The following is a 16,751-nucleotide window of genomic DNA, read 5'->3' on the forward strand; positions in this document are numbered from 1 at the left end:
AAGCCCCCAATGTCCGCTGGCGGGGAATCCGCCGGGTCCGGGACTGGTGATGAGGGATCTGGAATGATGTAGTCATCATATTCAGTATTTGGAATAGAGTCATGATCCGACTGGTGATCCTCATCTGAGGAATCATCATGGGCCTCTTGCAGCCCGGAGGAATCCTGTTGGAAGGATGTTTGAGGCCGAGGAGAAACTTGAGCCTGAAAATTAGGCGGCACTGAGGAGGACGAAATCACTGGAGGCGCAGCAGGCGTTGGTGGGACCGGAATAGGCCTATTCGCCTTAGATTTATAGTCCTGCAGCATCTTGTGCAGATCTTGGAGAAAAGATGAAGGCACTGTAACCATATCCTGCCCAGAATGGCGTTGTGACTGGGTCGTCTGATGATGATTAACCTCCTCGTGGTCGTATTCGCCCTCAGAGTTCGTCTCCTGGCATTTGACTAGGAGTTGGGAGGGACTACTTGCATAGCTGTACGGGTCCTGGTCATCCTCCTCGGACTCCCCCTCTTGAAAAAGCATGGTTGGCAGTATGGGAGACACACTCCTCGGAGAAGTCATCTCTGGCGTGATTCTTGTCACAGAAACCGTAATTCTCCTTTCAGAGGATAGTATCGTCGACGGTTCTGTCGTCGACGGTTGTATACGCGTCGACGAGATGGGGGTCGTCGAAGTCGTAGACGATGAAATCGTCGACGCGCCAGCTTGTGTCATTGTCAAAGTCGGCGACGAGACCGTTGTCGTCGACGTCATCGTCGTCACCATAGTCGTCGGCAACACTGAAACTGCCTTCGTCGGCACCCTCGTCGACGGTACCTTCGTCGTCGGCGGCTTTGTCGTCGGCGCCGTCGGCGTCTTTGACGCTGTCGTCGTCTGTAAATTCCCATTCGACGGCGATGAGACTGCCGTCGATGGTACCTTCGTCGACGAAACCTCTGTCGACGGGATCGTCGACGACATCAATCTCGATTTCGATTTCTTCATCGACGGAACTTCCGCCGTCGACGTCTTCGTCATCGAGGACTTAGAACTCCTCTCAGAAGACTGGGATGAAGGTTTTTTGAAGGCTGAGGCAGTCTTCTCACCTTTGGAAGGCGTAACAGGTCCTCCTACCCTCTCCTTTTCACCTCGGTGAGGAGATTTGCTGGGACCCTGGCTCTCAGACTCACTGGGGGTCTTTTTTGAGGCCTAAGATCTTTCCATAGAGGGAGAAGGGGAACCCCTACCCCTCTTCACTGACCTTCTTGAAGAAGACATCGACGCTGCATCCTCACTGTCACTAGAGACAGTGTCCTTCCTGGATTTCAGCTTCTGGAGCCATGTCAAGAGTCTACCCTCACGGTCCCGGAGGGCCTTGGTGGAAAAGGTGCGACAGATCTTACAGTCCGCAGCCTGGTGGTCAGGATAGAAGCAATAGATGCAGTCTTTGTGCTTATCCTCCACAAAAAGCCTTTTCTTGCCACAGGTGGAACATGGCTTAAAAAGGGTGTTTTCTTCTCCATTTCAGACTTCCTGGAAGGCAGCTAACAATCCTGAAGAGAATCTGAAAGAATCTGAAGAAAAATCCTGAAGTAAATCCTTTGAAGAGTAGAAGTTGAGCAGAGCTCAAAGGAGACTCCCTAAGCACAACATGCGGTAGAAAATCTGAGGCTCTGAGGTTCCTTCAGGAACGTTCTAAGGGGTGAGGCACTTCTGATTGGCTGAGGCCAAAGTTTGGTCTTTTTTACACAAAGAGGGTGATATGTTACAAAAGGGAATGAGGCCTAGGCCTTTTTCCTTGGTCTTTTGTACTTACAAATATGGTATTTTTGTTACCGAGACTCCCATTCCGACGACGGGGAATGATACAAAGCATGAAAATCTATGAAAGTTCCAATACTGGGGTAATCTGTTATTTACACTTGTGAACACTAGTTAGAGGTTGCTGTATACCTCAAATATCAGAAGACAGTTAATGGACCTAAATACTGCTAACCCAGTTAGTGTTGCTTTTTTCTTATTAGCCCAGGCACTAATATTCTCCAATTTAAATTGGTATGATCACCCTTTTGGCAGCTCTTAAGCCACAAGATTAAGAGGGTTGGTTTATTTGGTTGTGCAGCACTGCTGGTAGGCAAAGGGGAATGCCGAAAGGATGCAAAACCAGTTGGAGAGAGGAATTCCGACTCAAGGGCTTTTCATTGTTGCGCAAACCACGGGTGTTTTTAAGATGCCCATGAGGCGGCAGCTGCATTCAAGCAGATTCAGCACGCTGTTGTGCCATGCTCCATTACGCTGACGGTTAGGCAAAAGGAGGCCTCAGGGAGCAGCTGTTGCAGTTGGGGAGAGCCTGGGTGCAATGAATGAGCAGCAGCTCAGCTGTTCAGCCGTGTCACTGGGATGCCATCCAAGTTTTGGGCACTGTATAATGCTGGTCACACCACACTGACAGTATGGGGGGAGGGCAGTAAGAGTTGAGAGTGTGGGCCCTGACGAGCCCCAGGCCCTGAAGAGTTCTAATGGGCTACAGGGGACTCAACCTGGCATTCTCCAGATGAAAAGCTTCTGCCTCCATTTAATGTGATCAGAAAATAAGGGACAATTTTTAATATTGGGATTCTTTAATTAAGGAATGACTGAACCCTGTTCGTGAGCACATTAAAGGGACACTTGCTCAGTAAGACGGTGGTCCCATGTTTGCAATGAAAAATCATTTTTCAGTGATCGATCATAGTTTTAAGTTGTCAAGTCAATCACATTTTCCCAAATCAACATCATGCAACAACGGGATATAAGTTGTTTTTGTTTTAACAGGTACACTACTTTGCCTCCCCAAAAGAAGGCAGGGACATGATGGGGGTAAAGACAATATCAGGTGTTTTTTTAAAATACATAAGGGTGTAGGATCTGACATTTTCCAATAATGTAAGAATAGTTTTCCATGAGGTGGGACACATACCTTAAACAATGTAAAATGACAACTGCACACTTCTTACCCTGGATTGTCAAAATATAGTATCCAAGACTACTAGCAGGCTTGAATTGGTCAACTGCTTCATCTGATTGGCAGTTTTTAGCTTTGAGTTTCGCTGGATATACATTGAATTGTTGCATTAGGAATTCTTTATGTCTGTAATCAAACTGACGTGGAATACTTTCTGGAAGAAGAGGGCAGTATTTTAGATGCTCGATCAAGTTAAGGTTGACATCTGACCACAGTTCACTTTCCCATTTTCCTTCATCTGCTTCTTTCTCATCAGAGGCTTTATTTGTTCTTTGTTCATCTGGTAAAAAGAGAAAGGATGAAAAATATTTATATTCTGGTGGCTAAATATTGTGAAAAAGGTACACAGTCGTTAAAAAAAAGGCAGACCAGGTATAAAACAAACAAGCTTAAATGACAATTGCTTATAATGTTGCGAATATTTTGATTACATTTTTAAAAAGTAACTATGGTTGAGGGCTCTTTTATATCTATTGAACAGAAACTGACTAATTCCTGCACCATTACAGGGCTACGGCGTTCTGAGATGGGAGATTACCTTCTCTTTTGTTAGACTACAGATAGAGAATACGTAATATACATATCCGACCTTCACAATTAGTATGCATTGACAACCATATTTGTGGGGAAATCTAGGGTGACCCACTGGAAAAAAATAAGTTTAAAAATTCTAAACACTATCTAGCCAACAGACAGTTTACCAAGGAAGCCTCATTTCCTATATCAAAGAAAGAGGGGAAACCATTGTCTTGTAAGGCAAGGCAAACCTAAAGATTCACTCTCAAGGACTGGAACAAAACCAGCAATTTCTTGCCCTCTTTGCCTCATTAAAAGTAGTCCAGAATTTTGGGACGAGGGGAGGGAGGGAGAGATACTGTGGCTGGAATGAACAATTACGGGCAGTATCCCCCACACATGAATCTGGGCATTATGACTGAAAGGCACCAGATTGGGGAATTAGATCCAGGACCCAGAATTGTAGGATCGTGTACAGTGTATAGTTACAGATTCTGCAACCTGTTCAGCTGACATTTTCCATCTTCTCCGAGTAGGTGGTATATGACATCAAATCTGCATGGGGTTTACCTGTGTGTAGTTCTTTATCGGGCAATCCTGAATATTGGGCACCTAGGCCACTGAGAGTAGACATGAGTGGTATCACCCAAAATACTGCTCTGGCTGCCACTGTTGCATAGATAGACTAAGGCATTGACCTAATTCTACAAAGTCTGGCTTTCCAGCCCATGGTTGTCCGAACTTACAGCCTGATTCATGTACGGGCCGTTTTGCGTGGCCCTAATAGCCATAGCGACTCGCTATTGAGGACACGCAAAACGGCATTCATGTAGGAATTGCTAAATCAATAGCGATTCCTACATGTTCTCTATTTGCGAGTAGCAATTTGCTACTCGCAAAAAAAGGAATAACTCCCCATTCATTCCTATGGGCCAAAAGGCCCATAGGAATGAATGGGGAGTATCCCTTATTTGCGAGTAGCAATTTGCTACTCGCAAATCAGATAGCGATTTTAAGGGTGCCAGGGGTGTCCAAAGGACACCCTGTAGCACCCCTAAAATGCACATTTGAACAGGTGTTGCGCACACACATGTCCAAAGGACATGTGTGTGTGCAACATGCAACTTAGAAAAATGCTTTTAAAAGCATTTTTCTATGTTTTTGCTATTTACCGAGAGGTCTGACCTCTCGGTAAATAGCGGCCCAATTTTGCTAAATCGCAATTTTTGCAAGTGTCATGAATAGCATTTAAGGAATCTCTAATAGAGATTCCTTAAATGCTAATCCTCGCATATTTGCTAATTCCTCATTAGCGATTTTTGCATTTGGGATTGTGAATCCCAAATGCCAAAATTGCACTCGCAAAAGGCAAGATTCTGAGAATCTTGCCCTTTGCGAGTGCAATTTTGCTTCATGAATCAGGCTGTTAGTCAGTGTACCAACGCTTGAGTATGAAAGTCCAGGCTATAGTAGCTCCACACAACCCCACGTCACATACTCGTCTGCAGAGGCGCAACTAGAGCCAAATTTCGGAGGGGCTAAGAAAAAAAATTCGGGGGGGGGGGGGGCTGAACCTTTAATCAGTAGGCAGAGTGGAGCTGCAGGGCCTCCAACAAGGGGTGAAACAACAGCAAGGCCTTATTAACATTCAAATGGTCTTTTAAAGACCTGTGAAACGTTCGGGTGTGGCTGTGTGTGTGCCCGGGACCTGTCTCATCCCGGGCTGCCACACACGACGGGGGGGCTGAAGGCCGGTGAGTCCAATGGGTGTTGCGCGCCTGCTCGTCTGTATGGTGTTCGTGCTTTCTGGGTTACTAACAGTCCCATAAAGGAGTCAAGGACCCAGTAGAAATTCAAATCCAATTTCTGAAAGTACTGCATTAAGAAAAGGCACTATATCTTTAAAAGGGTTTCTTTCAATCGCCTCATCCTGTTGCTTAGTGCATGAGTAATAATCACATAGAGCATCATTAGAACAGAGCGTCATTAACAGTGAAAATAGTATGAACATTTTAAACATGATTGCAGTGTTCCTGGCAGCCTAACACCCTATAAACTACTTGTGTGTGCTACACTATGAAAGCATGGAGTAGCTAACTTGACTCTTGAGTTTCTTGGGATTTAGTGCACTGCATACCTGTTCACAGCAGAGAAGCAGTGATTATCAGACTTCTGCTAAGAGAGAGTGTTCTCTAGGAAGCAAAAAAAATAACAGCCGGGCTCAGCCCCTCTCCTCTCTAATTTGGATCTCAGCAAAGAAATGGATGCTGCAACAGTCTGGCAGGACCAAATGCAATAAACTGGTGTGAAGACCTCTCCAATTCAGTGGTCAATTCACTCAGAGAGAGGTGTGGCACAGCGGGCAGAGTGGCTGACTCTGGAGCGAAGGCCTCGTGGTTTGATTGCAGGCAGCAGCTCAGCACAGCACCATGTGACTCTGGGCAAATGCTGACTTAATCTCCCCGATAACCCCAGCGCCTTGAAACCCTTAGGGGTGGTGGTATATCTGCGCTTTAAAATAGAATTATGACGTACATATAGGGTTGACCACTGACTTTTATCCTAGATTGGGGTACTTTCCACTTGGTCTGAGACATAACCAGTATGCATGAGCATGATGGAAATACATTAACTGGCTACATGTTTATTTTTGCACATTCACAGTCAGAACTTGAAACAGATATCAGGGAACTTGTAGCAGATTTGTGTCACCTTGGCCGTTAATAAAGATATTGTTTGGATGAACAGACACTTTCACGACTACTGCAAAAGATAATGACATGCGGCATATGGGCCAAAGGCAGACTTGGCTAACTTAACATGCTCAAAATGGAGTCTGTCTTTGAGCACTTTACAACATCCGCAGCTTGTACGTCAAAGTATGACATAATTGAATGGCATGTAAATGGATTACATCATTCTAAGGATTCTAATTTACAGGAATAACGTAAATAAAATCAACAAATTCTAAGTAAAATTCATGATCTCGGAATGGAAAACGAAAACCTTCATATTTAACATGAAGCAATAAAAATCAGCATAAACAGTATACAATAAATATATGTATAGCGGCATCAAATAATGCAGTGAGTTTTGCACAAATCCTTTCTTTCAAGCCTTGCATGTTTCAAGCAGCAATATAAAATGGTGTATCATATAAAAAAATATATCACCACATCTGGACATCAATCTGGGAAGAGATTCATTGTTTTAATTAAATAGACTAGAGACGATACTTCATAGGTTGAATTGGTAAAAAAAATCTACTTCGGAAAAACTAAATGATGAAAGAAAAAATATTTAAGGGGATTCATGGCACAGTCTTAGTAGTTTATACAGAACACAGCTGCTCCTAGTTGTCAGCTGAAATTATTTTCAGGATAGCAACAAAGCACTTGGGCCACCATCCTTTGTTATGGTGAGGATTAAACTGGAACTCCTTCCCCTGAAACTCTTTTGAGGGGGGTCTTTAGAAATCTCCTTTTGGTATTCCCTGTCCCCCGCCCCCTTCCTCCTCCTCCCATCTTCTGTGGGTGGGAACCTGGTCCACCCTGTTTTGCCCCCTCACCAATGTACCTTCTTTGGCACTCTAGTACCGACCCAGAGGTCAACCTCCTTTCCAAGCTCTCTAGGGTCAGTGAGCTTAGACAAATAAGGAACTGGCACAACTGTGGAAAATAATTACTGAATAAGTGCTTCATCATTATCAAATAGCAAAGCCCATCATGATCATTAATATTGCTGCATTTTACCCAACCATCCAGTACCTTACTGCAGTAATCCATAAAGTCATCCTATGACTGGTGGGACTGCTTATGGCTTTCCCCGACACCCTGAGACAATATTTTTCTGAGGTCAAAACCAAACTTCACAATGAGGGCTTACTTCCTGGAGGCAAATCTTATCCTAGCAGCTTTCTCGAGGGCCAATAAGGTATCCCTCACATTAGTCAGCTTACGCTAGGGCAGCAGGTAAGACTGACTGTAATAGATCGTGGGTCAGATACAGGGACCAGTACATCCTGGTAAAAAAAAGTTTTCTTCGTACTTGAAATATGTCAGAGAAGCAAGAATCTTCTTCAGACCAAGGCAGCAGACTGTGATCGAAGATGGGCTCATCAACAGAGAGCCTAACCACAGGGTCTCGGTGAAGCCATGGAGAAAGGCGGGAAAAGTTCTAGTTTCACACACAAAACGTACTAGACATCAATCAGATGCAGGAAGCACTTGATCCGGTGGAGCCTTCTACGTTCTGGCTTAAAAAAAAAAAATTAGGAACTCAGCGTGGCTGCGGGGGGTGGTGGTGGGTGGTCATTGAATGTGTAATAATGTAATTCAGAATTTCTCTGTGAAAGCAGCCAGCCTTGTCACACCGAAAATAGATTTTAGGACTTTTCACTGTAAGAACATGTGGGACATTAAACTTGTACATGGCCTACTTTTAAATACATTCACCCTGCATTTATTAGCACTAAGGTCTTCCTTAGAGGAAACACAGTAATATTTAAAAGGAAGGTTTAGACTTGCCCAAAGGGTTGATTTTGACCGGTCGAATTGGCTGCTTTGAAACTGCTCTGCCAGGCTACAGCGGTAGGTCTGGGGTTGCGTTTGCGGTGCAGCAGGTGGCACATTGTGTTTTGCAGCCCACTGGCGACATTTAACTTACAGGCCCAGGGTACACTTTGTACCATTTACTAGGGGCGTATAGGCAAGTTACATGTGCCAACCAGGTGCATATTAATTTTGTCATGTTTAAGAGGGGGCAGAGGCACTTTACCACTGCTCAGCAGAAGTAAAGTGTATAGAATTCAATGGCCAACAACAGCAGTCAAGGCAAATATCTTACCATGCAAAAAATTGTAATTTCATACAATGTACCGATGAGAAATGAAGGACAAAATATTTACATCAAGACTTTACCTGCTCCTAGCTACTCTGCTTTAAAAATGCAGACAAAGGACACAGACAATGAAGTGTCATGCATGCACTGCATAAGCAGTGCACATTTTTAATAGTTTGTATGACTATAACTGGCATTAACATGCCTATTACTATCCGATGTCAGCTTGTATGTTCAGCAGCTATCAATTCTGTAGCTCTCAAATGTTTGTTCTTCATTAATGCTAGCAAGGACCAGGGAGAGACTTGCCTTCACTTTCTGCCACTACAGGGGAGAGAGACTGAATCTCCCAGCTGCCCCTTCAACCAGGACTCGCGCACTTAAGTGTGCAACATTCCTGCGGCGGGGTAAACCGCATGAACCAGAGGAGAGGCCTGCCTTCACTTTCGGTCACTACCGGGGAGAGAGACTCAATCGTCCAGCTGCCCCTGCAACCAGGACTCGCCCACTTAAGCGTGCAACGCTCCTGCGGCGCGGTATTCGCACGTAGGCACGACCGGGCAAAGGCCGGGCCTGTCTACGACTGTAGAAGGCTGGGCTAGGCCCCCTCTAACGAGTTGCTCCAAATATCTTATCAGGAGGGCACTTGCGACATTTGGCGTTACAGGGAAGGGAAAGGCCAAAACCTGTGTTCAGGGACTTGAAGTGGTTAACACCTTGGACTCTTTCGGGTTGAGAGCGGCAAAAGTGCTAACGCAAGAGATCGCGAGGGCGGAAGGAAGGTTGACTGGAGGAGAGGTGAGCGCACAGATTTCACAAACACCTTGCCTTATTAGTGATTCCTCGCACGATGTGCCTGTCAGCTCGAATGCTCTAAACGCAGCTACGAGTGCGCACCCCCAAACATTATCTAGTGACTTGGGGCCATATGTATCAAGCACTAATGCGTTCGCTAACACCGAAATTCGCGTTTTCGAACGCATTAGTGCAAAATGGTATGTATGAAAGAAATCTGCGTGCAAAATAAGCAATCCCAAAATTTGCGATTCCTTATTTTGCGATTGCATTTAAGGAATCGCAAATTTTGCGATTCCTTAAAAGCAATGTAAGAAGCATTACAAAATGCAAATTGGCCTTAAGGAATCGCAAATTACCACCAACTTCAAGTTGGTGGTAATTTGCGAATTCCTAGAAAAATTCCCTTTTTTTACATTTTTCAAAGTGCAATGTGAAGCACATACATGCCCTTAGGGCATGTATGTGCGCCACATGTGCACCCATGCTAATTTCAGGGGTGCAACAGGGTGTCCTTTGGACACCCCTGCACCCTTGAAATTATTCTCAATTTGCGATTCTCAAATTACGAATCGCAAATTGAGAATAACTTCCCATTCATTCCGATGGGCCTCCTGGCCCATAGAAATGAATAGGAAAGTATTCCTTAATTGCGATTCGCAATGTGCTAATCGCAATTAAGGAATACTAAGAAATCGCCAAAAAATTGAGATTTTGTACATACATCCCTATTTGCGATTCTCAAATAGCGATTTCTAAAAAAAAAATCGCTATTTGAGAATCGCAAATCAGGTTGTTGATACATATGGCCGGCCCTAGGTTACCCAAGAGTCGCCTGAGGAGCCTCCGATTAAAAGAAAGACGGGTGGCAGGCCCGCTAAAACTAACCAAAAGTGCAAAAAAATGCTAGCCGGTGAGGGGCAGGAAAATAACTTTATGCAAAATCCATATCTGAGCCTGTGATAACTAATCTAGAACTGGAACTAACGGTCTCACACCTCTTGCAACCACTGATAGAGTGCTTGGAACGGTTTGAGGCTGATTTAGCCGTGATCAACAGCCGGAGGGGGGTATGGGGGGGGTAAGGAGTACATCTGAAAGTACTATGAGGTCAACAGAGGTCCTGAGGGCTGAAAATTGTACATGCAAATGTAAAGATCATCCTCCTGGTAAGCCCCCACACAGAGGTAGAGCCGTAACCTCATTTCCTCAATAACACTTACAGGACAAAAGAATGGCAGAGATCAGTGCAACTAACCTAGAATTAACTGGGGCTGACATTGTAGGTAATGGGCAGCAAAATTATATTGTAAGCAACTATGCAGGTCCCTCAAGCAGTCAACGGCAGGCTACATAAATACCTAGAGGCAAAGAAACACCTAAAGTGGGCCAGGACAAGATAGGGGACGGGCGGAGAGTTCATTTACAAAAGAACAATCCTAACTTAATCTTAAACCTCCCTCCAGCTGCATCCCCATTTGTAAGTATACTAGCAAACACCCCTGAATTGCAGCAGGCGCAGCTAGAAACAACACAGCAACTGATTAATAAATCATTACATTATTTTTTGTTTTTTTTAACTTTATATCGCTCATAGCACAGATTATATTCACAGCACATCAGTACAGAGGAATGACATCACTTTAGATATATAACATAACTCGTTTGTACATCTTACCAAATATTAGCCGCATAGAGAAAAAAGAAAAACACAGAAAAGCAGTGGAGGGTTATAAAACCACACAACCTATTCCAGTCTTCTGAGGTAATAGCATAGGAGGCGACAGGAAGACAGTGCATTAGCACGATAGGCAGTCATTCCGAGGCTTGCTCTGTTTGAGCCCATAGGTATTCCCTGAAGGGGGCCCAGATGTCCTTGGGCCTTAGGGTGACCAACTGGCATTGGTGCAAATTCAGGACGGTGAGTGTAAAAATTCAGGACAAAGGGTCAAAATTCAGGACACAAATTCAGGACAGGAGGTCAAAATTCAGGACAAAACTTCAGGACAATAGGTAAGTTTTACAGACACATCAGAGGTCGCGCAATAGTATATAAGTAAGCCCAGCCATTTCCAAACATATTCAACCATTTGCAAACCTATCCATCATGTATCCTTCCATCTATCATTTCACTCATCCATCCCTTCATCCATCCCCTCATCCATCCTTTCACTCATCCTCCATTATCCATCCATCCATCCATCCACCCTTTCACCCTATCCATCTGTACACTTATCCATCCACTCTTCATCCCATCCATCCATTCACTCATCCATTCAGCCATTTACCCTTTCACCAATCCAGCCATCCTTTCACTTACTAATCCTTCCACCCATCCACTCTTTTAGTCATCCATCCATCCTCCCTTTCTCTCTCCATCGACCCTTTCACTTAGCCATCCTTCCTTCCATCCATCCATCCACCCACCCACCCACCCACCCATCCATCTACTCATCCACTCATGAATCCATCCATTGACCCTATCACTCATTCATCTATCATTTCACTCCTTCACACATCTATTCATCCTTTTGTCTATCTACCCTCCCTTTCACTCACTCATCCATCCTTACATCCACCCTTTCACTCATATGTCCATTCATTCACCCTTGCACTTATCAATCCATCAATCCATCCATCATTTCACTCATCCACCTACCCACTCATTATCCACCCAACCATCCACCCACCCAACATCCACCCAGCCACTCATCCATCCTTTCACCCACCCACCATCCAATCCACTGATCCATCCTTTCACCCACCCACCATCCACCCACCCACTCATCCATCCATCCTTTCACCCACCCACTCATCATCCATCCATCCTTTCACCCACCCACTCATCATCCATCCTTTCACCCACCCACTCTCCATCCATGCATTTTCACCCACCCATCATCCATCCTTCCTTTCCCCTCATCATCCATCCATCCATCCTTCTACCCACCCACCCACTCATCATCCATCCATCCTTCCCCTCATCATCCATCCATCCTTTCACCCACCCCATCATCATCCATCCTTTCACCCACCCCCTCATCATCCATTCATCCACCCTTCCCCTCATCATTCATCCTTCCCCTCATCATCCATCCATCCATCCTTTCACCCACCCATCCATCTATCCTTCCCCTCCATCCATCCCCTCATCCATCCATCCACCCCCTCATCCATCCATCCTTCCCCTCATCCATCCATCCTTCCTTCCCCTCATCCATCCATCCTTCCCCTCATCCATCCATCCTTCCCCTCATCCATCCATCCTTCCCCTCATCCATCCATCCTTCCCATCATCCAACCTTCCTTTCATCCATCATCCATACTTCCCCTCACCCATCCATCCATCCATCCCATCCATCCTTCCCCTCATCCATCCATCCTTCCCCTCCATCCATCCATCCATCTCCTCATCCATCATCCTTCTCCTCATCCATCATCCAGCTACCCTTCCACCCATACATCCAGCTATTTACATTTTCTCTCCATCCTTCCCCTCACTCATCAATCCATCCATTCTCTCTCATTGTCATTTATTCAATCTTTCATTCATCTATTCACCCTTTCACTAAGTCATCCAGCCATTTACCCATCCCTTCACTTACTCGCCCACCTTTCCATATTAATTTTGAGCTGAGCCCTTTTGAGAAGAGGCCCATCAAGAACTTCACCCTCGCTGCAGGGGCCGTTGGAGGACTGGGACAGAAGCCACCCAGGGCGGAGACAGGATCCACCACAGGGGGGGGACAAGAGCCATCACAGGCGGGGGTGGACTGGAGCCACCACATGGGGGACAGGAGCCATCATGGACTGGAGCCACCACATGGAGGGGACAGGAGCCATCACTGAGCGGAGGGCAGGAGCCATCACAGGAGAGGGAACAGGATCCATCAGGGTGGGCACAGGGGTGGGCATGCAGTATTCCAGTATCATCTTGGGCTCCTCGCCCCCTCCTGCACAAGACAACGAGAAGACAGGCTCTCTGTCCAAAATGCCATCCCCCACTGTGATGTACAGTACTTACAGGAGATACTCTAAGAGAACTGATTGAACTGATTGTCCTCCATACTTTGTTAATCAGTGTGGGTGCGATTGTGCCATTTCTTTATTGTATTACATTATAGACTGCACGTTTGAAGAACCGAGGTTTGCTTACAATTTAGTGACAGTAATTAAGCTCGGTGAAGAGAAGCACATGCTGCCTCGGTGTAATCAGGGGTGTAATCTGGCCGAGTCTAGGATGTTTGGGGCCCTGGGTAGAAATGGAATGTGTGAGCCCCCCTCTAAATAGCAGAGACATGCTGCATTCAGGGCTGTTTGCATGTGAATAGATGTCGCTGCTTCTGAACCTGCAGCCCCTCCCTCTCAGTCACCTTCGAAGCACCTCTTAACAGGTCATCAAGGGCTGGAGGTGTGAGGGTTGCCATCCCACTGTGCCTCTCCAATGCTGCTGAGTATCTGAGGAGCTTTGGTGCAGCATCGGTGTGAAGAAGGGAGGTGGGTGCAAGCTGTGCCGGTTTTAGGGTGAGGCAACCGGTGCCTGGCTAAAATGACGGACAAATGGCGTCCGTTAAAGAATCCTTCACGGACAACGGACAGACGGCCGAAATTACGGACTGTCCGTGAAATTTACAGACGGTTGGTCACCCTATTGGGCCTGGATGACCTCGGTAGTTCTTCTGAGTACAGCTCTAATTGTTCCTGACAGTATGCCATATCTTTAAGCTACAATTTCACATTTGGTTTCAGTCTGCTATCCCACGTGAACAATATACGTCTTTTGGCCAGTAACGGAGCTACTCGCACAAAATGACCCACTAACGACTTGCATTGTGGGGTGTAGTTTAGTAAACATTCTAAGGGCGTACATGGCAGTGCCTGGCCCGTCATCTTGTGTAGCAACTCAATTATCTGCTCCCAGTACTCAAATACCGCTCTGCACTGCCATGCTAGATGCAAAAATTCAGCTGCATCTCTGCCACACCTCCTACAACAGGCTGAATCGCGCAGCCCTAACTTGAGCAATTTTAGGGGGGGTAATAAACCTGATGTATAAATTTAACGTGTATAATGCGGAGATTGTTATTAGATGTCAACCTTCCCGTCAAGGTGCAGTTTTTTCCCCACACTGCCTCTGTGATGGGAGGCAGCAGTAACGCATTCCAGCAGGTCAGACTCCTATTAGGTGCTATAGGCGTGTCTCCTTGTATCGCTTTGTATAGTTTTGTTATCAGCTTTGTCCGATTAGGAGCGGCTATCACTGTCTGCAGTGCACTGCACACTGGTGGTTCATTAGGAAATGTAGTGTATTGGGACTTTATCGCTTGACGTAGTCGGAATCATTTAAAGTGAAAAAGTGGGTGGTGTAGGATGCTGTACATAATCAAAGTTGTGATCAGTCACATACTTCCCGTCTATGTAGAGGTCTCCCACTAGTGTTATGCCCACCTCGCGCAATGTCGTCATGGGGTCTCGGTCCTATGCTACCGAAATGGCGTCGTGTCCTTGTAACGGCAGAGCAGGTGCATATAGTGTAAGCCTGTCGGTTCTCCTCCCTATCTCCTGCCATGCCTTCACGGTGACGTCTATAGTGTTTATCTCGTGTTTGGGCGTGTGACGTCTGACGTGAGTGAGAATACCTGTTAGTGGCACTGGGTAAGCATCGCCCTCTTCCACTGCTACATGAGGCAGAAAGTCATGTGGTTTGAACCAATAGTGAGCATATTGTGCCTGGCTGAATAGATAATACACGTAGAAGTCCGGAGCTTGAAATCACCCCCTGTCAAATGTCTGTGTAAGAGTGTGCCAGCCGAGTCTGGGCTGCTTGTTTCCACATACCAGTCGCAGAAGCGGAGATCGAAGCGGTATGAAAAAGTGTTGTGTTAGTCGAACAGGAACATTACAAAATAAATATAAGAACCTCGGAAGGACTATCATCTTAATGAGGGTTATGCGATCTGACAGAGAAAAAGGCATCCCCACCCATCTATCAATTTGTTACATCAGTGTGATGTAGGCTCGGCCATAGTTTTAACGACCACATCCGGGTCCCGGTGAACCCACACTCCGAGGTATTTCACTGGGTCAGCCGACCATAAGAGCGGATATTCTAGCTGTGGCGAGGTGGTGATTTGCGTCAGGGGAATAATGATGGATTTTTCCCAATTAATTTGAAGTCCAGAGAAGAGGCCAAATTTTATCACTGGGGATAGGTATATGTGGGGTTCACGGACATAGACGACCATTTCATCTGCATAGAGAGAAATTAACACAGGTCGGTTGTGAAAATTCAGGGCGGCTGTCCTATGTCCCTGTCTGATTCTACATGCTAATGGTTCTAGGATGAGGGCGAAGAGGATAGGGGATAGGGGGCAGCCCTGTCGAGTACCTCTCTCCAGGGCAAATGGTTCAGAAGTATACCCGCCAACTCGCACCCTTGCGGTGATGTCAGTGTACAGGACTTGCACCCATCTGATGAAAACCAGGGGGTAAGCCCATCTGGCGTAGCATGAAGAAAAGGCATCACCATTCTGCAGAATCAAATGCTTTTGCTGCATCCAGTAATACAGCAACCGCGGGCAAGTCAGGATTTAACACATGGAGCATAGCAAATATGGTGCTAAGTTTGAGGGAGGTGGAGCGCTCAGGGATAAAACCGGACTGGTCGGGGAGTGCTAAGAGGGGCATGAGGGGTTGTAGTCTAGTGGCCAACACCTTCGCAAAGATTTTTGCATCCAGATTTATTAACGAAAGAGGGCGGTATGAGTCACAGCTCGTCCGTGGCTGATCTTTCTTTAGCAATGTGATTATAAGGGCCTGTCGGAGGTAAGGGGGAAGATGGCCAGTGTCATGGGCTTGAGCGTACATCTCCAGTAGATGCAGAATAAGAAGGTCCGCATAGTGTTTATAAAATTCCGAGGTTAGGCCGTCAGGCCCGGGGGCCTTATTGTTGGGTAGAGCTAGAATGGCCTCCCTAACGTCTTTGTCATCTATTGGCAGCTCTAGGTATTTCCTGTGGATATCGGATAGCCACGCAATAGCTGTGTCCTCAAGGTACTCTGTCATGTCGCCCTCTGTCATACCTCCCTTAGTGGAGTACAGCGATGCGTAATACTGTTTAAACTGCTCCACAATTGCATCATGCGTGTGGTGTGATGTACCGGTGTTATCTACTATGTGGTCGATAGGGGGGTTTGCTGATCTATGCTGCAGCTTATCTGCTAGGTTTTTGTCGGGCCTGCCATCCTCCCCAAATGCGCGGGCAACATGTCGTTTGGATAAGTACTTAATTGCTGTTTCCGCCAGTGTGGTGTATTCTTCCGTCAGCTCTCGGGTCTGGGCTAGTGTTGTCAGAGTGGGATCGTGTTCGTATTGTGCCTCCAATTCTTTCAGGCGTGCTTCCAACTTCGATAGTTGGCCTCTGAGGTCTCTAAGTATCCCTGCCGTCGTCCCGATACATACCCCCCGGATCGTCGCTTTGAAAGCCTCCCATAGTGTAGCATGACTGTTTACCGACCCTGCGTTTAAGTCAAAGAATTGCACTATGTGTGTGGTGTCCGCAAATATCGGATCTTGCAGCGATGACGCTCTAAACCGCCACGTGAAGGGTCGATGCG

At 46.1% G+C, this 16,751-nt stretch overlaps 1 protein-coding gene across 1 annotated transcript in view; it reads right to left on the minus strand.

Annotated features, from left to right (window-relative positions):
* RADX (RPA1 related single stranded DNA binding protein, X-linked) overlaps window positions 1-16,751 on the minus strand; it is a 395,634-nt gene that overhangs the window by 27,105 nt on the left and 351,778 nt on the right. The window contains exon 12 of the mRNA XM_078688667.1: window positions 2,978-3,265. Within this exon, the coding sequence (XP_078544793.1) occupies window positions 2,978-3,265 (288 nt within the window). The remainder of the gene's footprint in view (window positions 1-2,977; window positions 3,266-16,751) is intronic.

This window comes from Lissotriton helveticus, chromosome 4_1, assembly GCF_964261635.1.
Source record: "Lissotriton helveticus chromosome 4_1, aLisHel1.1, whole genome shotgun sequence".
Lineage (NCBI taxonomy): Eukaryota > Metazoa > Chordata > Amphibia > Caudata > Salamandridae > Lissotriton > Lissotriton helveticus.